Raw genomic sequence first — 25,909 nt, forward strand, 5'->3', positions numbered from 1 at the left:
GGAAATACAAATCAAAAAACTCTGAGATACCATCTCACACCTGTCAGAATGGCTAAGACCAAAAACACTGAAAACAGCTTCTGCTGGAGAGGAGCAAGAGGAACACTCCTCTACTGGTGGGAATGCAAACTTGTACAACCACTCTGGGAATCAGTATGGCAGTTTCTCAGAAAATTGGAAATAAGTCTTCCTCAAGACCCAGTTATATCACTCTTGGGCATATACTCAAGGATTGCTAAATTTTGCCATAAGGACACATGCTCAACTATGTTCATAGCAGCATGTTTCGTAATAACAAGAACCGGGAAACAACCTACATGCCCCTCAACTGAAGAATGGATAAAGAAAAAATGACACATATACACAAGAGAGTACTAGTCAGCAGTAAAAAAAAAATAATATCATGAAATTTGCAGGCAAATGGATGGATCTAGAAAATATCATCTTGAGTGAGGTAACCCAGACACAGAAGGACAAACATAGTATGTACTCACTCATAAGTGGATACTAGATGTGAGGGATCGGATGTCCAGAGTTCTGGATCATTCCCTCATAACAACAGCTCACCTATCCAAGCAACTTCAGGTAGCAATTGAGGCTTCTGCAGCATCCTAATCCTCCCTCCAGAGGCAGTTAACCTCTCTTGTACAGGTTGCCCTAAAAAACCGACGGGCCTTGGACCTGCTGACAGCAGAAAAGGGTGGGACGTGCCTTTTTCTGAGGGAAGAATGTTATTATATTAATGAGTCTGGAATGGTAGAAACCCAAATAAATAAGCTACATAAACTTAGCCTAGAGCTACATAAGCAGCAGTTCTCTGCCGCAGCAGATGATTGGTAGAAATCATCCATGTTCTCTTTTTTGATACCTCTTGCAGGACCGTTAGTCAGCATTGTGTTATTTGTAACTTTGGGTCCCTTTATAATTGGCAGGCTAATCTAATTCATCAAAAAACAAATAGAATCCCTGGCATCAAAACCTATACAGGTTTATTACCATTGGCTCAAAATGTTCGTTCAAGGATGTGATCCCTATGATATTTCTCAATCCTCTTCTCCTTTATGAGCAGGATAAAGTCTGAAACTATGATTATTGGCATCAGCTGGTATGGACACCTCTGGGTGCAAGGCCAAGCACTGCAGGGGAAGGCAGATTTAATAGCCCTTGGTTCGGATTCCCTGAGAGACAAGCCTGACTTGCATAGAGGTTGGTATCTAGAGGCAACAAAATGCCTAAGCCCTCTCCTCCCCAAAAGGTACCCTTTTCCTCAAGTCGGCAGGAGCTCTAGGAGGAGTCAGGTCAATGTCTCCCCCAGTCATTTAAGGTCCACCACCGTTAAGGTGGGCACACTCCCTCATAAAATAAAATACAGGGAGGAGATGCCGAGGACAATTTCAAGAGCCATGCCATATTGCCTGCCTGAGTTAAGTTTCTGCTGTCCAGTATGGAGCCCCTAACCAGAAACTTTTGACATGCCTGGAGAAGTCCAGAGTTATTAGAAAATAACTTAACATTTCCTTATCATTCTGCTATAGGGACCACTAGTAACAATATTTTGTGGTTAGGTTGCTTGGTTTGGTTGCTTGGCAACTCAACAGTCCCCTGATCTTTTCCCAAAGAAAGTTTTCTGGTCTGCTTACTATAAAACCCACCTGAGAAAAAAAAAATTGCAGCTTGATCAGAATACTGTTTTGCTGTCAATTCTTTGTGTCTCTTGTCCCTTGACCCATCCAGCAGGCCAGGTTATTAGGTAGGACTTGAGGAGGCACCTCCTGATAAACCAATGGGGGCGAGAGAGAAAGGAGACCAGGCACATAAAGAAAAACAGGGTCAGTCTGAGTCCTGTCAAGGTCTCATTTATTGCAAGCGGAAGCAGGCTTATATATACTGGTGGATAGGAGAAGTGAATAGGGGAAGGGAGGGGGATGAAAAGTTTCTGAAGAATAGGATCAGGGTGAGGTCTCTTCTGAAGAATAGGATCAGGGTGAGGTCTCTTCTGAAGAATAGGATCAGGGTGAGGACTCTTCTGAAACTGAAAAGCTTTTGTAGAGCAAAGGACACAGTCAAATATGTTCATAGCAGCATTTTTCGTAATAGCCAGAACCTGGAGACAACCTAGATGCCATTCAGTGGAAGAATGGATAAATAAAATGTGATACATATACACAATGGAGTACTACTCAGCAGAGAAGAACAATGACATCATAAGGTTTGCAGGCAAATGGATGGATCTAGAAAAAGTAATCCTGAGTGAGGTAATCCAGACTCAGAAAGACAAACATGGTATGTACTCACACATTGGAGGATACTAGATATAAAACAAAGGATGACTAGACTGCTATTCACAACTCCAGGGAGGCTACCTAGAAAACAGGACCCTAAGAAAGACACAGGGATCAACCAATGACAGAGAAATGGAAGAGATCTACATGAACAAAATGGATATGGGGGGGCAGGTAATGAAGGGCAAGTGTTGAGGAAAAGAGAGGTTAGGGGAGAGGGAGATCCCAGCTGGATCCAGAACAGAGAGGGAGAACAAGGAATAAGAGACCATGCTTAATGCACACCCCCATGGGAATAGGAAGAAGCGAAGTGCTAGAGAGGTCCTCAGAAATCCACAAAGATACATCCACAATAGACTACTGGCAATGGTCAAGAGACAGCTGGAACTGACCTACTCTGATGATAGGATGGCCAAACACCCTAACTGTCATGCTAGAAATCTCATCCATTGAATAAGGGAAGTGGATGCAAAGATCCACAGCCAGGCCCCAGGTGGAACTCCAGCAGTCCAATTGGCAAGGAAGAGGAGGGATTGTATGAGTGAGAATTGTTGAGACCAAGCTTGGAAAAAGCACAGGGACAAATTGCCAAACTAATGGAAACACATGAACTATGAACCAATAACTGAGGAACCACCAACTGGATCAGGCCCTCTGGATAAGTGAGACAGTTGATTAGCTTGAACTGTTTGGGAGGCACCCAGGCAGTGGGCGTGGGACCTGTCCTTAGTGCATGAGCTGCCTGTTTGGAACCTGGGGCCTATGCAGTGATACTTTGCTCATCCTGGGAGGAGAGGACTAGACCTGCCTGGACTGAATCTACCAGGTTGAACTGAATCTCCAGGGGATTCCTTGCCCTGGAGGAGATGGGAATGGGGTGTGGGCTGGGTGGAAGAAGGGAGTGGGGTTGGGGGAGGGGGGAGGACAGGGGAATCTGTGGCTGATATGTAAAATTAAATCAAATTATAAAATAAAAAAATTGTAACTGAAAAAAAAAAAAAACAAGAACACCAGGAAATTTAGAAGCAAATGGATCGAACCAGAAAAAAAATCATCCTGAGTGAGGTAACCCAGACAGATAAAGAGAAACATGGTATGTACTCATTCATAAGTGGTTATTAACTACAAGAAAAAAGGATAATAATGCTATGATTCACAGACCCAGAGAGATGAGGTAAAAAGGAAGATTCATGGGTGCTACAACAAGATATCAATGTAGAAGAGAAACAGAAGAGAATATGTGAGTGATCTGATGCTGTGGGATGCTCTGTATGTCAAATGTGTTGCTCTGATTGGTTAATAAATAAAATACTGATTGGCCAGTAGCCAGGCAGGAAGTATAGGTGGGACAAGCAGAGAAGAGAATTCTGGGAAGTGGAAGGCTGAGGCAGAAAGACACAGCATCCACCGCTATGACAAGCGAGATGTAACATACCAGTAAGCCACAAGCCACATGGCAAAGTATAGAGTAATAGAAATGGGTTATTATAAGATAGAAGTAGATAACAAGAAGCCTGCAATGGCCATACAGTTTGTAAATAATATAAGCATCAGTGTGTTTGTTTTATAAGTGGGCTGTCAGACTGCTGGGTCTTGGCAGGCCCAGAGAGAAAACTCCAGCTACAAGCAGAGGGCAAATGGAGTTGGGAACAGGAGTCATCAGTTTGAGGTGGGATAGTGGGGGAGAGTACTGAAAGAGACAACTGGAAGAGGGGATTATGTCAGGGTTAGGTAAAAAGTTGGCACACGGAAATCGCCAAATAATCTATAAGAAAGATTCTTTAGACACCTAGAAATAGCAGATATGTTGCCTGAACTGGCCATTTCCTGTGACCTAACCCAATTGTCATGAGAGAGGCTTCAACCAGCAACTGATGGAAACAGATGCAGACTCCACAAGTGGAGTTCAGAGAATCCTGCAGAAGATGGGGAAAAAGGATTGGAGGAGCCCCAGGGGTCAAGGACACCACAAGAAAACTCACAGAATCATCCTGGGCCTACAGGGTCTCATAGAGTCTGAACTGCCAACAAACCAGGTTGCCTGCATGGGACTGTCCTAGGCCCTCTGTGTATGTGTTATAGATTTGTAGGTTGGTGCTTTTGTAGGACTCCCAACAGTGGGAAAAGGGGCTGACTCCAACTCTTTTACTGGCTTTTGGGACCCTACCCCTCATACTTGGTCAGCTTGTCCAGCTTTAATACATGGGGAATTGCTTAGTCTTACTGAAATTTCCTAGGCCATGATTTATTGATACTCATGGGACACCTGCCCTTTCCTAAACAGAAATGGAGGAGTAGTTTGAGCAGTGGGAACAGAGGGAAGCTAGGGGAAGGTCCTGGGAGGACAATAAGTGTGTGTGGGGGGACAATGGCTAGAATGTAAAAAAATACAAAAATAAAAATAAATTTATTTTATAAAGAAAAGGAAAATCAAACAAACCAAAGATCAAGCCATCTTGTTGACCCCTCTGGGCAAAGATATGCTCCTCTATCAATGGCAGTCTTCTCTCATACCAGTCAAAGATGTCATGTCTCCAGTTACAGCATACTTGTACCACTTTGTTACTTCATTTTTCCCACCTCTCCATTACTTATTTGTTCATCATAATGGCCTAGGGCACTGGGATGTGTCATGCAGTAGACCCTTTTCCAAAACAGCTTTACTTGCCAATGTTCATTGCAATGAGCTGTTGGTCTCAGGGACTCTGGCTTCTGTTTCACCATCAATCTGGAACCTCACCCAGACATTTCTTGGATATCCTACTGTTGCTCAGAGTCATAGAGATCCTGTGGCTATGCTTCTGCAGGACTGGCCCTTTTCACCTTCTCCAGAAGCTCATAGATATGGTAAATGTTGGGGTGAACCAACTCAAAGCCCTAGATTTGAGCCTTGGTGTTGGTTGAGTTATTCAGCACTGGTCTTTGCTGTGCTGTCCTCCACCCGAGAAGTGGGGGCAGGGCCAGTCCTGACTATTTTTGGGGTTCATTTATTTTATGTGTAGAAGTGTTTTTCTTGCATGTATGTGTTTGTGGCATATGTGTCTGGTGCCCAAAGAGGCTGGAAGGAGGCATTGTGAGATGTCAAAGTAGGTACTGGAAACTGAATCCTGGTTCTCTAAAAGAACAGTGAATGTTTTTAACTGCTGAGCTTTATCCCCATCCACAATTGATTAATTGTTTAAAATGCCATTTTAGTTTAATTTTGCTAATTTTGCTGGTTTTTACTCTATGTAGAAATTCATCCATATATTTTAGATTTTCCAGTTTAGTGGAATGTTATTAAGGTAAATTCTAATAATTTTGTGAATTTCACTGGAGCTTGTCATAATGAATCCATTTTCATGCCTTACTGTATGAGCTTTGGCATTCATTCTTCCTTTTGGTTAGTTTAACTAAAGTTTGTCAACATTGTTTATATTGTGAAAGATCCAAATCTATTTCATTGACTCTGTGGTTTGTTTATTGTTGAGTTGCTTTCAGTACACTAATTTCGTCAATGTCAGTGCTTTCTTTCCAGCTCCTGAGTTTGGTGTTTAACTCTTTCTTTTTCCTGAGCTCTAAGGTGAATCATTAACTAAATTATTAGAAATCACTTTGATTTCTTAATGTAGGTGTATTGACCTTAAAACATCTCTCTTAGGACTATTTACATTGCGCCTCACAGTTTAAAGTACATTTTTTTTATTTTCATTTTATTATAGGAGACTTTCTACTCTTGATTTCTCCAAGAAATCATTCATAATTACATTGTGAGTTGTTTAATATCCTTGAATTTGTTTACCTTTTAGAGTTTCTCTTGTTTATTTGTAGTCATTTTATTGTTGTCCGGTACAATATAAAGAAATATTTCAGTTTCTCCATATTTGCTCAGACATTCTTTGTGTACTTATATAGGATCTATTTTAAAGAAAGTTACATGGGCTGTGAGAACAATTTATATTCTGCAGTGTTTGGATACAATATTCTATAGTTGCCTTTTCAGGCCATTTTACCTTTGATTTCATTTAATTCTGTCTACTTTCTATTGGGATGAAGGGTTAATAGTTGGGAATGAAACTACTATAACACTTGGTGATAGCCTATGGCTTTACATCTAGTAGTATTTTCTGTGTAGAACTGGGTTCAGGTTTGTGTAATATTGTACAGTTCTCTCCATGAATTTTTCCCTTTATAAGTAGGAAGTGATATTTATCATTTCTCATTAAATTTGATTATAATTCTATTTTGTCAGTTTGCATCAGCAAGATTAACTTGTTTTCAAGCTCCACTTGCCTAGAACATCTTTGTTCATCACTTCATTGTAAGGTTACATCTCTCTTTTATGATAGAGTACAACAAAAAAATACTTTCTACTTTTTTTGGAGTTTGTGTTCTTTTAATAAACACACTTGCATAGTTATGTTACAATTGTGTAAAATAAAACAGATCATCTCATGCCAAGCGTGCCAGCATTTGCACAATCTCAATACCTATGACACTATGGTTTCTAAGACACACAAAATAAAAATTTAAGGCAAATACATCACTTTGCAACAATGTAATAATTTATTACATTATAGTAGCATCCCAGCAGCATGTAATAATGCCCCTCTAGGCAAAGGTTTCTCAGTATTCCCATTAGTTATTTACAAGAATTCCTAACATGGTAAAATTCATTCTAAGAAAACTTGGCAAACAGAGTTTTGGCCTGGACTTGGCATTTCTTTCTCTGTCTTTCCTCCCCCTAGTCTCTTTCTTTTAAATTCCAGTTTCATATTGTATTTAAAAAGTTACTGTTTTAATTGTCACATTATTTCAAAATACTCAAAGATTCAGAGAAACTATATAATTGATAGGGTGAATTTAGTTTTCAATTTTCTGAAATAACAGTTTTGGCTGTAGCCTTTCCCCAGTCACTGCTGTCAAGTTCAAGCACATGTTTTCGAAACACCTGGCACACAGTGTGATCTTTTTTTTTTTTTTTTTTTTTTTTTTTTTTTTTTTTTTTTTTTGTTTTTCGAGACAGGGTTTCTCTGTGTAGCTTTGCGCCTTTCCTGGAACTCACTTGGTAGCCCAGGCTGGCCTCGAACTCACAAAGATCCGCCTGCCTCTGCCTCCCGAGTGCTGGGATTAAAGGCGTGCGCCACCACCGCCCGGCACACAGTGTGATCTTAACCAGGCATTTCCTACAAGTTCCAATTGACTCCGTTGTATTTCAGTTCTTAAATTATGCCTCCAATAAACTCTTTCCTTCTAAGCAAAAGAAAGCTGCCTTATATTAAACCAAGAAGGAGCAAATAGATGGCTGGATGAGGTATTACAACAGATTGCATGCACTTATAAGAACAATCTAAATGATTTCATGTCATTACGATTTCCTTCCTTACAGCTTTCTATCAAACACATGACAAAATACCTACCCAAGTCGTAGCTGGTTAACACAGTAAGTTTATCCTCTAGACTGACATTTACTTTGAATGCTGGGCCAGTGTGTGACTTAATCCACAGGTACCTGATGGACATATTGTTTTCAGATTGGTTATAGATGCCAGTGTGTGACTTAATCCACAGGTACCTGATGGACATATTGTTTTCAGATTGGTTATAGATGCTGAGCTCAACCTGAATGCCATTTCTAGTAATCTACTTTAATGATGAAGAAGTGAAATGATCTGACCTATAAAAATACTTTTAGAATAATTTATCAGTATAGGAGAAAGCCCAAAATAAAAATAATAAAAGAAAAAAGTGCTTTACAGAACATTGTACTTATTTAGCAGTACTTGGATTTCTAACCTTGGTTTATACAGCAGCTGTCCACACTGAACTCAAGGATGTAAAAACAGAATGTTGAGGAGATAAAAAGCAAGATCAGGTAATCTATACACTGTGGAAAAGTCAGTTTGGAATCAGTCGTTGCACTATCTCTTAATGACTGCAGGCAATTCTCTTATCCATCTATAAACTGATATTATTGCTTTCCCATGAATGCCACTTAAAATACTGTCATGATGGCAAATGGTAAAACGGAGGTGGTCTAGAGCTCTAACAGAAGTCCCCACCCCAGGGAGCACACATACTCTCCCGACGCTGCAACAGTGTGAAGATTTTCCAATACAGATATCTGAGCTTTGTAAAGTTGTAACTAAACTGTTGGTTCTTTCTCAAGTCATGATTTAGGCAATGTACAATTGTATAATTCACTCATAATATATAGACACATTAACATAAATATTGCACAAAATATGCCTTTAAATGAAAGTGAGAGGTATAAAAGCATGTTTCATTTTCTCAAAGAACTCTGAGGAATAAGACTCTGTGATTGTATATACACTTATCTGACATTTCACAAACAGTAGATTGCACTGAAATTTGTAAACTTTTAAACTGCATAAACTGCTCATTGATTTTCAAATATGGTATAATACTGTGTCAAAATTCTTTTTCATTTCAGCTAAGTGCTCTCATACATATTAGTTTATAATAATGTCTATTATGTTTAGAGTGCTTTCCATTCAAGGGAAGAGGTAAAATTCTATGCAAAAGTAGCCAATGTGGAAGAAGAGCATTAGCCAGGAAAGTGTAGATGGCAACATCAACAGTCTAGTGTGGTGGTGTTGTGTTCCTCAAAATATTGTGTACTCTAATAAATTTATCTGGGGTCAGAGAACAGACAGCCACTAGATACAAAGGCTAGAAAATGGTGGCACTCACACCTTTAATCCTAGCATTCCAGAGATAGAAATCCCTCTGGATCTCTGTGAGTTCAAGGCCACATTGGAAATAGCCAAGCATGGTGACACATGCCTTTAATCCCAGAAAGCCAGCCTTTAATCCCAGGGAGTGGTGGTATAAAGCAGAAAGATATATAAGGCGTGAGGACCAGGAGCAAGAAGCATTTGGCTGATTAAGCATTTGGCCTGGTTAAGCTTTCAGGCTTTGAAGCAGCACAGTTCAGCTGGGATTCATTCTGGATGAGGACTCAGAGGCTTCCAGTCTGAGAACACAGGCCCAGCTGAGGAACTGGCAAGGTGAGATAGCTGTGGCTTGTTCTGTCTCTCTGACCTTCCAGTATTCACCCCAATAACTGGCCTTGGGTTTGATTTTATTAATAAGAACTTTTAAGAATCCTGCTACAGTCTAGGCTCCAAGAAGCCTCGTGGGCTGAGAGGAATGCCAGCTCTCATGTGCTCTCCCCTTACCATTATGGGTCCTTGGCTAGAACCTGCATGCCTGCTTCAAGTCTGGTACAAAGTCTTCAAGGATTCCTTATGGTTTGTACTAAATGCATTATGAATGCCAACAGTGTCATTTTGTATCCTAGGGTAAGTAAGTAGTCACCTGACTACAAGAGAAAACATAAAGCCGGGCGGTGGTGGCGCACGCCTTTAATCCCAGCACTCGGGAGGCAGAGCCAGGCGGATCGCTGTGAGTTCGAGGCCAGCCTGGGCTACCAAGTGAGCTCCAGGAAAGGCGCAAAACTACGCAGAGAAACCCTGTCTCGAAAAAACCTAAAAAAAAAAAAAAAAAAAAAAAGAGAAAACATAAATTCTACTTTAGAATATATTATAAATATAAGTGTTCTAAGCTAGGGGAGGTCTCTCACCTCACAGTCCATGACGGACACTTCCCATTCTTGAAAGCAATCTATGTTTATATCGTCAATAAAGCAGTAACTGTGTGCTGGAACACAGATCTGCAACCTAGAGCACCTAAGACCCTGACAGGACTGCCCGAGTCCTGCACTCATCCTTGGGCAGTCGAGGCACACTAGACATATACTACTCTGCACACACTGGCCAGAACACAGCACTTTCATCCTCTGTGAGACAAGGGAAGTTCCTCCAATGTGAGTGCTCCCATTCAGATTACACAGAAACATAGAAAAGATTATTTCCATTCTCAGCCTTCAAACAAACTTAGCCATTGGTACTCATAATGGTATATTAGAAAGTAATAAACAGTGCTTATTTGAGGGTAAATCACAGATTGAACCAATTATGGGCTCTTGTGATTAGGATTAGATAAAATATAATAGCAGAACATAAGCAAACATCACCTGAATTCTGTAATGAATATACAATTGGCAACAGCATTGGAAAAGCACGGCAGCCCATTCCAAACCAGACAGAATAGTTTGTGCAAAGAGTGGGTCTTTGTGTGTTTGTACTCCCACCATGTAAGGGCAAACTGGATATGCATGCTAATGACCTACAATTGCCAAATTAAAACAGGAAGAAAATGCTAAAGGATGCCAGAGTGAACAGCAAAGAAAGCCACACAAAGACCCACTATCCATGAAATTGTTACCAATAAATTTTAACTGTAAATTAGAAACACAAGGAAATAATCACAAGTGGCTCTCACATTCAAACGAAGTAAACGAATTGTGTAGGAGATATTTGATCAGGGCTGCGTGCCCTGCCTCCAGACTAGAGTCAGACTTGGATAGTGGGTCTCTGGGGTGCTTTCACACTGGAAGATAACATTGGGGCACTGCTGACTTGGGTCGGAGTCTGTTGTCATCTTAACATAGTTGGAAGGAAAGAGACCAGTCACCGCCTTGATTTCTCCCTGCCACCAGTCAGGATCATCTTTGTTAATGACATTGATCAGCTGTCCCTTGGAGAAATTGAGCTCATCTTCATTATTCGCTACATAGTCATAAATAGGGATCACTTGACACACAGCATGAAAGGCAGGTGTGGTCCTCTAGCTGCATGGATTCCTTAGTTTTACGTGGCTGGCAGGAAACCAGCCTGTAGATGTAACCAACCATCTTATTAAATAAGAAACACAAAAACAATGTAAAAGAGAAAGCTGAGAGGTCAGAGCTCAGAGCTAAAATCTCACCCTTCCTCCTGCTGTCCCAGCTTCCCGAAAGAAAGATATTTCCTGTGTGTAAGTCGATTTTCCAGTCATTCTGGCTTCTCATTGGTTGTAAACCAAAACATGTGACTGCCTCGTCACTGTCTGAATGTACAGCCCTCTAGGTCTTAAAGGCATATATCTCCAATGCTGGCTGTATCCCTGAACACACAGAGATTTTTGGGATTAAAGGCGTGTGCCACCACAGCCACACTCTGTCTATGGCTCTAATAGCTTTGACCCATGGGCAACTTTATTTATTAACATACAATCCAAATCACATTTCAGTACAATTAGAATACCACCACATTTCCCCTTTTCTATTTTAATAAAAAGAAAAAAAAGCAAAAGGTTATAACTAACAAAAGAAAAACTATATACAAAAGTACAATAACTATATACAATATATACAAGTAATAAATACCTAAACAGGTATTTGGCAAATCAGAGAAAATAGTTCCATTATCTATCCTATTTTGGTAAATCCAAGATGTATCTAATGCACTTTCTATCCTAATTAATTTTCAACTATAACTAACTAATCTTCAACCATAACTAACTAATCTTCAACTCCCTCAGAGACCCAAGAAGGGAATAATATTAGCTAACAAAAATAAAAAACAGGAAGTGCATGCAAGCAACTTCCAAAAAATTTGTGAGTTGACAGAAACAGCCAGCTGCCTGGGCAGTCACCTGAGGTTTCTCCGCAGTGTTGGGGCATCATCTTCAACCTATAGGCTTAGTGTATCTGACAGACTCATTTGTGAAGTAGGTTGTACACAAGGTCAACAGTTCAACCTCACATTGGGTGAGAGCAGTCCATGTACCAGAAACACCTGAATTCCACTAGTGTCCTGTCATGATTCAGGATTTTTTAAATTCTGGAAATTGTTGACAGTTTTTTAATTCAGCTGTTCATTCTTCTTGGCTGTGTATATATGGCTTTATCTCAGCATCCCCTTCTTCTCCACATCCCTCAATTAAATGCCAGTCTACTTTTGAGAGGCATGAGCTTTCAGCTGCTGTTCCATTGTACAACAGAAGCCATCGGCCCTCTGCCTGTTAAGCTGCCTTCAAAGAAAAGGGCACCGTACCTTTTCCGGATGTGAAGGCCACTTCAGGGATGGGGCCATATTGTCCTGGCCTCAGAAGATGCCTTTTGATAAAGCCATTACCACACTTGTTTTGGCAATAATCAGTAGTCCCTTGTTTCATGTTCTGTCTGTCCATTTTGTCCTGTTGATTCGAGGATACTTTGTTGTCCAGTGGCTAACTTTTGCCACAATGAAAGTTGACTCCATATGCAGTTTCTTCAATGCCCATATTTTCTCTGAAGTAGATTGGTACTGCCAGGAGCCGACATGTCTCAAAAAAGAAAAAATTTCTAAGTTATTAAAACATTTTAAATGCCATATTCTGTAGATCTCTGAAGGGTTTGAAGATGACCTGTCTAAAACATCTCTGTTCTCTTTTTAAAACATATCTAATATGACTACAAGTTCTATTGTAATGTCTAACTACTAACTTTCATTTCTTTATATCCTAATAGTTGGTAATAATAACATTCAAGGATCAGAAATTTGCATTACATTGTTAAATGAATGGTATAAATACAATTAGAAATATACATATAGCATTTTCTAACAATATCAGTTTCAAATTTGTATACAATATAAAACAATCCAATCCAATGTAAAGTATTTAATACTAGTAATTGTCTTTTTCTTTTCTTTCTTTTTTTTTAAAACAAGAATCTTAAATCTAATCTCCTTTGCTTAGCCTTTTTCCTAACCATTGACAGTAACTTGTAACCACCCCCCCTAAATACTGAAAATTATCCCAGACCCAAAACCCATTAAAAAGACCAAAAAACCACCCGCCCCACACCAACTCTTTGGGAATGTGGGCGTCGTATTCTTAAAATTGCTTCCTGCTGGGTATGGGCGAAGTTTTCTTTATCCTGAAAGAAAAATTTTAGGTTAATTGTCAAATTCTAGGAAAGGTAACTATATCCTTCATTATCTAGCCTGTGTATAATGCCAAAGTTCAGGGTTTATCTCAAGTCCTTATTCAAGTAGTCTTTGAGACTGGATCATCTCAGCTAGTCATCTCAAAATTGCTCTGAGCACCTTGTAGTTCAAAGCTGATCTGTGGTTGATGTTTGTCAGCTTAATGATATTATTATTGTCCACGTGGAATTGTTGTTGTTGTGGGGCCCCATCTTCTTTCTGGAGACTTCAGTTGATGTTAGGACTGGCCGTGATATCCTGCAGAAAACTGATAAGAGACTCGAACACAAAAACATATATATGCAGCTAGCCTTATTTCTAGAATTATTTAGTACTCTATATGACCATTCATATCTTAACAAAGTTTAAAATGTATATATATATATATATATATATATATATATATATATATATTAATCTTGTAAATTTGGATATAAAATTTATACTTTAAGAAAAGTTTAAAGAATCAGAATAGAATCAAAGAGTTGAGATCAGTAATAGAATAGTCCCTTAATTAATTTTGCTTTTGTCCTGTACCATAGCAGAAGATGGCTCTTTTATTCTGGCATGATACAGGGAGTTTGCATTTTCCTTTTAACAACCTGTTTGTGTTTAAAGAAGGAGAGAGCCATTCTCCAACTCCAAAGTCAGCTTTAAATTTTAATTGAACTGGGACTATTAGAAGACCAATAGTGTTAAATCTTTAGAGAAAAGCAGAAACAAACATTTAGGAAGACATAAAATTTTTTAGATAATATATACCCATACACCGTTTCATTCTGTTTCTTGGGATAGATGATTTGTCCCTTTTCTTCAGTTGTCTCATTTGTCCAGTGTTCTTCAGATTCCTTAACCTTCATTCTCCTAAAAGACAAAAACAAAAACCTTTCCCCAGGACTAATTTTGGGGATGTTTCCTTTTGACAAGTTATAATCTGATTAAATAAAAAGGCATGGGTTATTGATATTAGTTAGTTTAAATTGGATGTTCATGCTGGTTGATGAACTATCACCTCCTCTAATTAAGAGGTCTCTCTTGTTCAAATCGAAACTTTATCAATTTTGATGGTACCCACAGCTTATCTTCTCCTGTAGAAACAAAAGCAAAACCTCGTCCCCAATGTAATACATACCCTGGTTTCCTGATTTAATTCTGTAATTTTTTCTATTATCCAATGTCTCTCTGCAACTGTTGTTCCTTTCTCATTGACATTCAGAAAATTCAAAGTTAGAAGAGCATTATGCAGTCTATTTCTGGGAGTTTTTGTTGCCCATTTCTGTTTATTTAGTATATCCTTTAGAGTTGTGTTTGATTTCTATAACTGCTTGACCTGTAGGATTATGTGGTATGCCTGTAATATGCTTTATATTGTAATAAGCAAAAAACTGTTTCATTTTAACAGAGACATATGATGGAGCATTGTCAGTTTTGATTTGTGCGGGTATATCCACTTTGGCCATAACTTCTAGCAAATGAGTGATTACAGAATCAGCTTTTTCAGAATTCAAAGCAGTTGCCCATTGAAATCCTGAATAAGTATCGATGGTGTGGTGTACATATTTCAGTTTTCCAAATTCTGCAAAGTGAAACACGTCCATCTGCCAGATTTCATTTCTCTGAGTACCCTTTGGGTTACAAACTGCTGGTAATGGCATTTGATTTTAGAAGGAACAAGTAGAACATTTCTTTACTATTTCTTTGGCTTGTTGCCAGGTTATGGAAAAATCCTTTTTTAAACCTTTACTATTGACGTGATGTTTTTTATGAAATTCTGAGGCCTCCAGCACATTTCCTATCAATAATTTATCAATCTCATCATTGCCTTGTGCTAGAGGGCCTGGCAGACCAGTATGGGATCGAATGTGAGTTATATATAAAGGATGATTCCTTTTCCTGATTATATCTTGTAATTGAATAAATAGTGAAGTTAATTCTGAAGCATCAGGGATAAATTTTGCAGTCTCAATATGTAACACCACTCTTTCAGCATACTGCGAGTCAGTTACTATGTTGAGAGGTTCTGAAAAATCCATTAATACCAACAGAATAGCATACATTTCTGATTTTTGAACTGAATTATATGGACTTTGAACCACTTTACTTAAATTTTCTGATTTGTAACCTGCCTTTCCTTCTTTGTTGGCATCTGTATAAAATGTACGAACTCCAGATATGGGTTTTTGCTATACAACTAGAGGAAAGATCCAATCAGCTCTCTTTATAAGATCAATTCTATTGCTTTTGGGATATTCGCTGTTAATTTCTCCCAAAAAATTACTGCAAGCTCTTTGCCATGGTTCACTTTCTGTCCATAATTTTTCAATGTCCTCCTTAGTTAATGGTATGACAATTTCTGCTGGGTCTATGCCTGGTAATTGACGAAGTCTCAATTTTCCTTTGTAAATCAAGTCAGAGATTTTTTCAACATATGTTTTTAATTTTTTATTTGGTTTATTTGGTAAAAATATCCATTCCAATATAATATCTTCCCTCTGCATTAGTATTCCAGTACGAGAATGCCTAAAAGGTAAAATAAACAAAATGCAATCCAGCTTTGGATCAATACGATCCATATGTCCTTCATGCACTTTCTTTTCTACCAAGGCCAATTCTTTCTCAGCTTCAGGTGATAATTCTCTTGGACTATTTAAGTCCTTGTCACTTTCTAAGGTTTTGAATAAATTAGTCAGTTCATCATTTTTTACCCCAACAATAGTTCATAGATGAGAAATATCTCCAAATAAACTTTGAAAGTCATTAAGAGTCTGTAGTCTATCTCTCCGAATTTTTACCTTTTGGGGTCTAATTTTTTGTAGCTCAATTTTATATCCTAAATAATTAATAGAATCTCCTCTTTGTATTTTTTCAGGACCAATTTGTAATCCCCAGCAAGGCAAAATTTTCTTTACTTCTTCAAACATTATTTCTAAAGTATCTGCATTTGAGTCAGCTATTAAAATATCGTCCATATAAGGATAAATTATAGATTTAGGAAATTTCTTACGTATCACTTCCAATGGCTGTTGTACAAAGTATTGGCATAAAGTTGGGCTACTCAACATTCCCTGTGGGAGGACCCTCCATTGAAATCTTTTAACCGGTTGAGAATTATTATAAGTAGGCACTGTAAAAGCAAATCTTTCTCTGTCTTTTTCTTGTAAGGGTATTGAAAAAAAAAACAGTCTTTTAAATCAATAACTATGAAAGGCCATCCTTTTGGTAACAGAGCAGGCAAAGGCATCCCAGATTGTAGAAAGCCCATTGGCTAAATTAATTGTTAATTGCTCTTAGGTCTGTTGCCATTCTCCATTTACCAGATTTCATTTTAATAACAAATATAGGAGAATTCCAAAGGCTGGTTGATTCTTCAATATGCTGAGCATTTAACTGTTCTTCTACCAGCTCTTCTAAAGCCTGGAGTTTCTCTGTTGTTAAAGGCCATTGTTGGACCCATACAGGCTTGTCTGTTAACCATTTTAAAGGTAGAGCTGTTGGTGTCTTTGGAAGATTGTCAGTTATTGTGCCCTGTTCTTGTATAATATGGATGGCTTGTGATCACTCATTAGAACAATATCTTCTAATATTTCTCTCAGTAACATGTGCTAGTTTATGATTTGTTTCTGAGATTGGAGGGATGTTAATCTGAGTATTCCATTGTTGCAACAAGTCTCGACCCCATAGGTTCATAGTTATGTTAGCCACATATGGTTTTAATTTTCCTCTCTGTCCTTCTGGACATATACATTCGAGCCATCTTGCGCTCTGTTTCACCTGAGATAATGTCCCAATTCCTAACAGTTGAACGTTTACCTCCTGAAGAGGCCAAGTTGGATGCCAAAATTCTGGTGCAATTATGGTAACATCTGTACCTGTGTCTACCAGACCAGACAACAAAACACCATTTATTTTTATCGTTAATTTTGGTCTTTATTCATTAATAGAAGTTTGCCAAAAATTTTTCTTTATGTTTTCTCCTGAATTTTCTATTCTCTCTGTTTCATCATCCTGACCAGCATGATTTATTCCAATAGGCATTTGGTTATTTAATCGCTCTCCAGAGCAGGGATTTCCTCTATGGTTGCAGGAAAGGTTTGAAGAGGATTTGCAATGGGGGCCTGCACGAGGCCCCTCTGGGAGTTTCCCAAAGACTGAGGCAAAGGATTACCCTGTCTGTCCTTTGTTTATCTACATTCCTTGGTCCAGTGTTTTCCCTTACCACACCTTCTGCATACTCCAGAAGGAAGGTGCATTCTGTTGCCATTGTTCCTTGAAGAAACATTGTTTCTCGGAATGACCTGTCTACAGTCCCTTTTCAAATGTCCTTACTTTCCACATTCAAAACATCTAACACTCCTCAAACCTTTTGAAATTACTTCTCCTACCCACTTATCATCATGCTCATCAGCCTCAACATTAACTGTGTCTCTAATCCAATCTTCCATAGGTGCAGATCTTGCCCTTAATGGCCTGATTATTCTTTTGCATGTTGCATTCTCATTCTCAAAGGCCAAAGATTCAATTATTGCCTTACCAGCTTCTGAATCCGAGACCATTCTCTTTACTGCTGAAGCCAGTCTTTGTAAAATATCTGTAAAAGACTCTTTTGGGCCTTGCATCACCTTTGTAAATGACTCAGATTTTTTTCCTGGTTCCTCAACTCTGTCCCATGCATTCAAGGCTGCCGTTCGATATAAAATTAGGGTTTGGACATCATATAAACATTGTGTTTGTACTAAAGCATATTGGCCTTCTCCAATAAGCTGATCCTGGCAAACTTGTATTCCTTTATCCCTCCATTGTTTTTCTATGTTTTTAGCCTCCTCCTTAAACCAGGTCAGAAATTGAAGTCTCTGGCTGTGTTCCAGAACACATTGTGCAAGGTCCCGCCAGTCCTGTGGTACTATCCTATTATATGTTGACCAAGAGTTTAACATTTGCTTTACATATGGGGAATGCATGCCATAAGATACTATTGCCTCCTTAAACCTTTTTAAATCCAACATTTCAATTGGAGCCCAAATATTTTGTGTAGCCATTTGATCAGGCATCTGCTGTACGGTTACAGGACAAATTAAGCGTGACTGTGTGAAAACAGGCTTTCTTTCTGTAACCTTATGATCCAGACTTGAAACAACTTCACTGTTAATTTCTTCTGTCTGAATTTTTACAGGTTTAACAAGTTCTTCTAAAGCTGTTATCCTGGCACTTAAATTGACTATCTTTTTAAATATTAAAATGAGGATTAGCATAGTGATAAGCTGCATAATTCCACCAACACTAATATTATAGAGTTGTTCCATTGTCAGACTTCCTAAAATTTCAAACAAAAACCAATTTTCTTCCAATGTACACATAAAACCCATTTTGTTAATGTGGAAAAAATTCTCTTTTAGATAGTTTCCTTTAAAATATCTGATATGTTATGACTTACCAAATCTGCGTAGAACAGTAGAAATCTGAGGGGATTTTCAAAACAGCCACCTAGTGTCCCAGGTGTAAATCCAGAGAGAGAGAGAGAGAGAGAGAGAGAGAGAGAGAGAGAGAGAGAGAGAGGAAAGAGAGAGAACGCACAAGAAAGCGTAGCCGGCTAAAGCTTAAATCCAGCCACGTGTTCACTCTTGTGCCGAGACAAGGCTTGGGTCTGGCTTCCTTAAGCTCCAACCATGTGCGTTGGCTTTACAGGCAGGGCCCTGTTCGGCAGGCAGGTCTGAGTTGTTTGTAGCACCCACTTTAAGCAAGCTGCTCACAGACCTAGGCCCGGGCTAAGAAACCACCGCTCGGACTAGGAAGCCGACCGCCGCCTGCCGCTGCCTGCCGCTGCCTGCCGCTGCCTGCCGCCACCTGCCACCCTTTTGGGAAAGCGGACCTGCAGCCAAGCCAAGAGGTTTTTAATTGATTCTTGTCATGTTGGGCGCCAGATATTGATGTAACCAACCGTCTTATTAAATAAGAAACACAGAAACAATGTAAAAGAGAAAGCCGAGAGGTCAGAGCTCAGAGCTAAAATCTCACCCTTCCTCCTGCTGTCCCAGCTTCCCGAAAGAGAGATATTTCCTGTGTGTAAGTCAATTTTTCAGTCAGTCATTCTGACTTCTCATTGGTTGTAAACCAAAACACGTGACTGCCTCGTCACTGTCTGAATGTACAGACCCCTAGGTCTTAAAGGCATGTGTCTCCAATGCTGGCTGTATCCCTGAACACACAGAGATCTATGGGATTAAAGGCGTGTGCCACCACTGCCACACTCTGTCTATGGCTCTAATAGCTCTGACCCACGGGCAACTTTATTTATTAACATACAATCAAAATCACATTTCAGTACAATTAGAATACCACCATACCAGCCCTTCTGTCATTTTTTCCCTCTGGCCTGTAGCTCTCCTTGCCACCACCCACTTGTGTTTTTCTTTAAGATTAATATTAACTACCCTGGTGCAAGGCTGAGCTGCTCGGCCCCGGAAGCAGCATATGCTGAAGTTACTTGAGTGATCTCAGGTTTTTTGTTTGATGTTCCAGGTTTGCCGGCATTCCCAAAATTCTCTTGATCTTTTGGTTTAACACAGTTGGATGGGAAGATTCTAGTTCTCTCTCCAATACTTCCTGTCCACCACTCTCAATCTTTCTGGGTCACCAATATTTCTTTACCTTCATTGAAGGTCAAATCTCCAGGCTCTACACTTGAGTATGGATAAAGTGCAATATATTCTTCTCCAGCTGGATAGGCTGTGGAGGTAGGTTTCTTATTTACAGCCGCATACAAAGCTTCTGGCTCTTCTCACTTGACTTCACTCCCAGGAAGGATCTTGACATAGGACTTGGGGAACCATCCTCTTCCTCCGTGTGCCTCCCCAAACCACCAATTTTCTTGCTGCTCCAGGACAGTAATAACGTCATGCTTTGAGAAGTTCAAGTGGTTCTCCTTCTTTGCCGTCCAAGAACAAAGGGCCTGAGCTTTCAGATTTTCTACAGCCTGCCCCTGTCCACGAATGGGAGACATGAATCCAGGGGACACAGTGCAAGTAAAAGCTGACTTCTGTTGCCATCACGTGTTAACAGTAAGGTTTGAGAAAGATACATTTTGATAATCAGTCACTGATGCTGGTTGATTTTAACAAAGTGGTTGGGAGGAAGTTGAGGTAGCAGAGAGAGATACTGTTGGAGGAAGTAAGGCCTTCTTAGGAGATGGAGCTTTTTCACTGGAGAGCATTTTTTTCTACATAAACCAGCCAAACTTTCCCTGAAAGCTGCCATAAAGCCAACCAGGTTCTCCTACAGTCTTTTAATCAACCTGAATTATATCCCCGGAATTAAAACTCATCTCATCATGGTTCCTTGCTTCAAAGGGGTACAATGCTCTATAATTCACCAAATCACTAGCTGTCTCACTTGGTTTTGCCTCAGCTTTTTGCTCCTCTTCTTGAGTTTTCTCCTGTGATTTTTCTTCCTGAAGATGCTTTTGTTTTTCTTCTTCTTCCTTTCGAATACTTTCTCTCCACAAGTTTTCTTTTCCTTGCTTTGCTTTCCTTGCAGCCTCATCTTCAAGTTTCTTTTTCTGTATTTGCTCTAATCTTTTTCTTTCAATTTCCTTCAATTTGTCACGTTTGATTTTATGAAGTTGTTCAAGGGCTAACTGCTGTGTATTATAGCTTTCTCTCAGTTCCTTCAGTTGATTGTTAAATGAATCCATTTCTGAGAGCTTAGATGCAGTTTATTTTTCAAGAGCATATAATTGTTCTTTAAGTCTTTGGCATAATTCTTCCTTTTCTAATGATTTTTTATGAAGTAAACTCATCCCTGAATCAGGTGTATTAGTGAGCTGCATGTTTTTAATTCTCTCATGTAGTAGTTGCTTCTCAGGTACCAGATAGATAAGCTTGTTTTGATATTCCTGAAGTTCTTGTTGAAGTTGTTTGATTTCCATAATTTCCAGGTCACACTGCTTATCCAAAACTTCTAGCTCAGTTTTTTGTGTTTGCTTTCTGATTCGGACATCTTGAAGTCTGCCTGAAATCTGCTGATGTTTTCCACTCACTGCTTCCAGCTCCAGGTGGAGGCTCTTCTTCTTTGAGTTCAGCCTGACAATTTCCTCTTGTTCTTGGTTCTTCTGATTGAGAAGCTCCTGCCGATGGATTCTTTCCCATTCTAAACGACGCTGTCTTTCAAGCTCCTGTTTTGCTGCCTCTCGTCTTTCTATCTCTTTTCTCCTCTCTTCCTCCCGCTGCCTCTCCAGTTCTCTCTGCTTCTCCAAGCGTTTTTCCAATTCCAGCTGCTTCTTCCACTCCTGTTCTTATAATTCTCTCTGTTTGCGCTCCCACTCTTCCTTCTCTTTCTGGGCTTTCCACTCGGCCTCCCTCTGCTGCTGCTCCATCAAGGCTTGGCGTCGCTTCTCCAGCTCCATGTTTCCACGCTCATAATTGGCTTTGCGTTTGTCCTCAAAAGTAACTGGCAATTTCTTCTGAGGTTCTTCTTCTTGTGTTTTCTGATATGAAGGCAGAGTTCCACTAATGGAATCAATTTGCTTCCCTCCCCTGAAGGATGGAGGGACGAGCTCAGGAGGTAAAGTCAGTGTAAGCGGCTGTCCAGCTTTGGCCATGTCAGTGAGGTGCATCGCTAAGATAAACTCTTCAGCTCTCAACTGTCCGTCACCATCAATGTCAGCCAGAGTCCAGATAGTAGCCAGCTGAGTTTGGGACAGATTTGACTGAAGAAGGGCATTTCTAGCTTGAAAACCTGAGAGGTATCCACTCATGCTTTTGTCTAGACTGTTAAATTTCTGCCGATACTTGAATCTTGAAGGCTGAGGAACCACCCACTCTGAGGTCCCAGTCTTGGGCGAGTTCCCTGAGAGGGAAGCAGTTGAAGTTCAGCTACTAGATCCTAAATCAATTAGAGACTGGGCCATCTGGATACTAGCACCAACAAATCCTCCCATCATCAGACTGTAAGATGATGCATGAGGCAAAGTTGAAGAAGAGTAAGGAATGGATGGAGGCTGAATGAGGCTGGCGGTCCCATTTGGTAAGGATTATGTACTGACGGAAGGCACTAGGGGAGCAGGCATCATTAAGAGAGGAACACTGGTCCCTGAAGTTGCAGAAGACAAGGGTGTTGTTATAGGTGCAACTGGAGGCAATGGCTGAGGAATGGACAGATTGGGCATGCTTCCCATCCCGAATCGAGCAGAGATGAGTGGAGAGAACATGGGGGGCTGTTTCATAATAGGAGGGAGAACTACAGGCAGCTGCTGGCCTTGAAGCTTTAGTTTGATGAGTTCATAGCTATGGATAACTCTTGCTGATCCATCTTCCCATCCTTGTTCAGATCTGATAAGGCCCAAATTTCAGCTAAAACTGGGGCTGGCAGACCTGACTGCAGGAAAAAAGTACGGCTTGATCACCTATTATGTAACCTCCTGAAGGTTTGAGGTTATCAAACTGTTTGTCATGCTTTGTGCGTTCTTCAGAGGTAATAGCCCACATATTCAGCTCTCCATTCATAGCTGTGGGAAACTGAGCCATCATGGTCCTGAATTTTTCTTGCAGCTCTCAGCCGTCTGACACTCTGCACCAACGCTGACCAAGAAGGGGAAGGAGGAAAAAAAAAAACCAACTAAGCCAAAATAAGACGGGTCTCCAAGGCAACGCGCACCCAGGCGCCCTTGAGGAAAAGCCGGGGACCATGTCGCCCCCCACCAGCCAGAGGCGGCGGCGGCCATCACCTGCCAAGCGAGGCCTTGGGGAAGCGGGGTCTCCCCCCCCCATACCTCCCCCGGGTGTCCGGGCCTCGGAGAAGGAAGCGGACTGCCGGCCCCGCGGTGGAGGAGCAGGAACCCCGGGGGCCCGAGGTTTGCGCCCGGCGCGGCCCGAGCGAGCCAAGCACCGCCGGGGCCTAGGGCGGGGGCCGCACGCGCTGCCAAGGAGCGTCCCCGGGAGGCGGTGTGCAGCACGCGGCCCGTGGAAGCCCGGGGAGGCGGCGGCGGCGGCGGCGGCGGCGGCAGCGGCGCCTGCACCTGCCTGCCCCGCAAGCCCCCGGGCCGCCGCGAGCTACTTTCTACTTTTTTATTCTAATCTCCCAACCTGTGTCTTTTGATTAAGGAATTGACACCATTAATAGTAAGATACTACTGAAAGGTACCTGTTGATTATTGTAATTTTGATGATTTTGCCAATGTGCTCTAGCTGTTTTACTTTTACTACTTGCTTAGCTGTTGCTCTGGTTTGCTTTATGGTTTCTGTGATAAATCATTCTTGCTAGAAGCAATATAGGGGAAGAAAGTATTTATCTGGCTTACACTTTCAGTTCAGAATTTATCAATGGGAGAAGTCAGGGAAGTATCTCCAGATGGAACTGAAGCAGAAATCATTTTAATAATCTGCTTATTAACTTCCTCAGTGTTTTATGCTCAGTTAACTTTCTCATACAAGTTAAACCCAGCTACCTTTGTTGTGTGCTTGAATTCATTGATGATCAATGAAGACAACAGCTGAAACACCTGGTAACATGTCAATCTGATAGGGACAATATCTTAACTGTGGCTTCCTCAGATAATTCTAGGTTCTGTCAAGTTGACTAGGGAAGCAAACTCACACTTGTTGCAGTCTTAAGGATACATCTATTTTCCTCTTAAGTATACACAACTCCTATAAATGCGTTTTGTAGACCTGTGTTGGTGGTCATAAATTCATTTCACTTATTTTTAGCATATAAACTTTCATTTCTCCTTGAGTTATGACAAGTAGCTTTGAGGGGTAGTCTGAGTTGACATTAGTTGTCTTTTAGAGCCTGAAATAAAGCTTTCCAGTCCCTTCTGCTTTTCAAAGTCTCTGCTAAAATCTTTTATTCTGACAGAACTTCCTTTATGTTTCTCTCTTTCAAATTTCAATATATTTTCTTTGTTTAAATACAGTATTTTGAGAGGTGGTTCTTTTCTGGTCTTATCTATGTGGGATTCTAAATTCTGCCTGTATCTGAATGTGTATCCATTCTAACAAAAAACAACTTAGCGAGAAAAGGGTTTGTTTTGCTTACAACTCCAGAGTACAGTATATCATTGATAAGAAGTCTTGGTAGGAAGTTAAATCACTGTAATCATAGTCAATATCAGACAGACAATATGTTTACTCTTGCTTTCTTGCCTGCAACTAGCTTTCTCTTCCCTTATAATTTTCTGGACTCTCATGAGTAGGGAATGATGATGCTCACAATGTTCTAAATGATCAATGAACTATCAGGACACCTTTTCAAGGCATGCCCAGAGCCAATGTAATCTAGATGGTTCCTCATTGGAAATCTTTTCCAATGTGGTTATAGGTTGTGCTAAGTTAACACTAAAAGATACTAAACACATCATCTCTTTTCCTAACTATAGGAAATGATGATTAAAAATGTTTTTTTTTATACCTATGAGCCTTAAATTTCATCTTTGCATAGGGTGACAGATATCTTGGTGACAGATATTTCACTCCTATCTTCTTATCAAATAATCTTTGTTCTTATTAGATTGTCCCAAGTCCTCCACCTTGCCTTTGAACTGTGATTTTTTTCCTGTAAAATATCTTATTTATTATCATCTGGTGTGTATGTGTGCATGAGTGGCTATGTGGGTACACTCATCTCAAAGAACATTTGTGAGGTCTCGAGAACAATGTTGTGGAGTCAGTTGTCTACTTCCAATTTATGTGGGTTACAGAGACAGTTTGGTCATCAGCTTTATATGATAAGTACTTTTTTTTACCCAATTTTATCTTATAATGCCACCATTCCCTTTTGTGTCTCTATTTATTTCATTTACAAATTTATTTGTTTATAGATAATTTTTGCTAGTTTCTACATTTCCTTGCGCAATAAAGCTGTTTTTATTACTTACTCTTCAACATTATGTCATTAGGGGATAGATAGATAATTCAGTGGTCAAAAGTACTTGAAGATTTACAGAAGAGTGGCATTTGATTCCCAGCACTCACATTAAGTGATTCACAATTTTCCATGACTCTAGCTTCAGGAGATCACACTCTTCAAATCTCACTGGGCACACACACACACAGAGACAGAAACAAGGCTCATACTCCTATGAAAATACACAAACATATACAAAAGTAAAAAAATAAATCTTTCAAAATAAGTTTATTATCTACAAGTTTCTAGGGCATTGCATATTATCTGATTGCTCATGTATAACATTCTCTCTCTGTCTCTCTCTCTCCCTTTCCCACTTCCTCTCATCTTCTCCACCTTTCTCTCTAACAGATGACTTATTCACCTCACTCTGTTCATTGATGTGATTATTAATGATGTCATGCAACCTTGATTTTTACCATCCTTGGATTTTACTCAAGAGGTTTTGGTATGGATTGGAATAATTCTTCCCAACATCGTACAAAATACCACTCTTCCCATCTCTGTTATTGAATCATTCTATCTTCATAGCACACTTCACCAGGAGGCAGGTACTTAATTGTCTGCTTATTGAACATTACTCCCTGTTAATACTCAGATCTTGTGGTTATTTGTTTTTGGATACAGCCAGTAGGATTCATCACTTGATACACATCAATTAAAATGTAACAACATAATAAATATCCATGCTGATTATCATGGTGCATGCCTGAAATCACAACATTCACAGGATCTATTCAAGTAGATCAATAGTTCAAGACCAGCCTTGACTACATGCCAAGACTGAGGCTGCTGTGGATATCACTCTATATAAATAAAGCACTGATGGCCAGTGACCAGGCAGGAAGTATAGGCGGGACAAAAAGAGAGGAGAAT

The 25,909-nt window shown here is 40.0% G+C and overlaps 1 protein-coding gene, 1 long non-coding RNA gene and 2 pseudogenes across 9 annotated transcripts in view; 1 reads left to right on the plus strand and 3 right to left on the minus strand.

The window, feature by feature from the left end:
- The window catches only part of LOC107400074 (uncharacterized), a 44,279-nt gene extending 43,084 nt beyond the window's left edge, over positions 1-1,195 (minus strand). For 5 of the 8 annotated variants that reach the window (XR_006066178.2, XR_006066183.2, XR_013051247.1 and 2 more), the window contains exon 1: positions 495-1,066. This is a non-coding gene — a long non-coding RNA (uncharacterized LOC107400074). Of the gene's footprint in view, positions 1-494 lie in introns of all 8 variants that reach the window. The other 3 variants (XR_013051240.1, XR_013051238.1, XR_013051236.1) reach the window with 3 other exon arrangements.
- A 3,811-nt stretch (positions 1,196-5,006) lies between these two features.
- On the plus strand, positions 5,007-24,535 carry LOC143273276 (uncharacterized). The gene is made up of 2 exons (XM_076571875.1): positions 5,007-5,129; positions 22,681-24,535. Exon 2 carries the CDS (start codon positions 22,817-22,819, stop codon positions 23,225-23,227), a length of 411 nt encoding a protein of 136 aa, XP_076427990.1. The 5' UTR covers positions 5,007-5,129; positions 22,681-22,816; the 3' UTR covers positions 23,228-24,535.
- On the minus strand, positions 19,300-20,135 carry LOC121824982 (intersectin-2 pseudogene; annotated as a pseudogene).
- On the minus strand, positions 20,239-22,708 carry LOC102914024 (intersectin-2 pseudogene; annotated as a pseudogene).
- Positions 24,536-25,909: the final 1,374 nt, after the last annotated feature.

Source organism: Peromyscus maniculatus, chromosome 1 (genome assembly GCF_049852395.1).
Source record: "Peromyscus maniculatus bairdii isolate BWxNUB_F1_BW_parent chromosome 1, HU_Pman_BW_mat_3.1, whole genome shotgun sequence".
Taxonomy (NCBI): domain Eukaryota; kingdom Metazoa; phylum Chordata; class Mammalia; order Rodentia; family Cricetidae; genus Peromyscus; species Peromyscus maniculatus.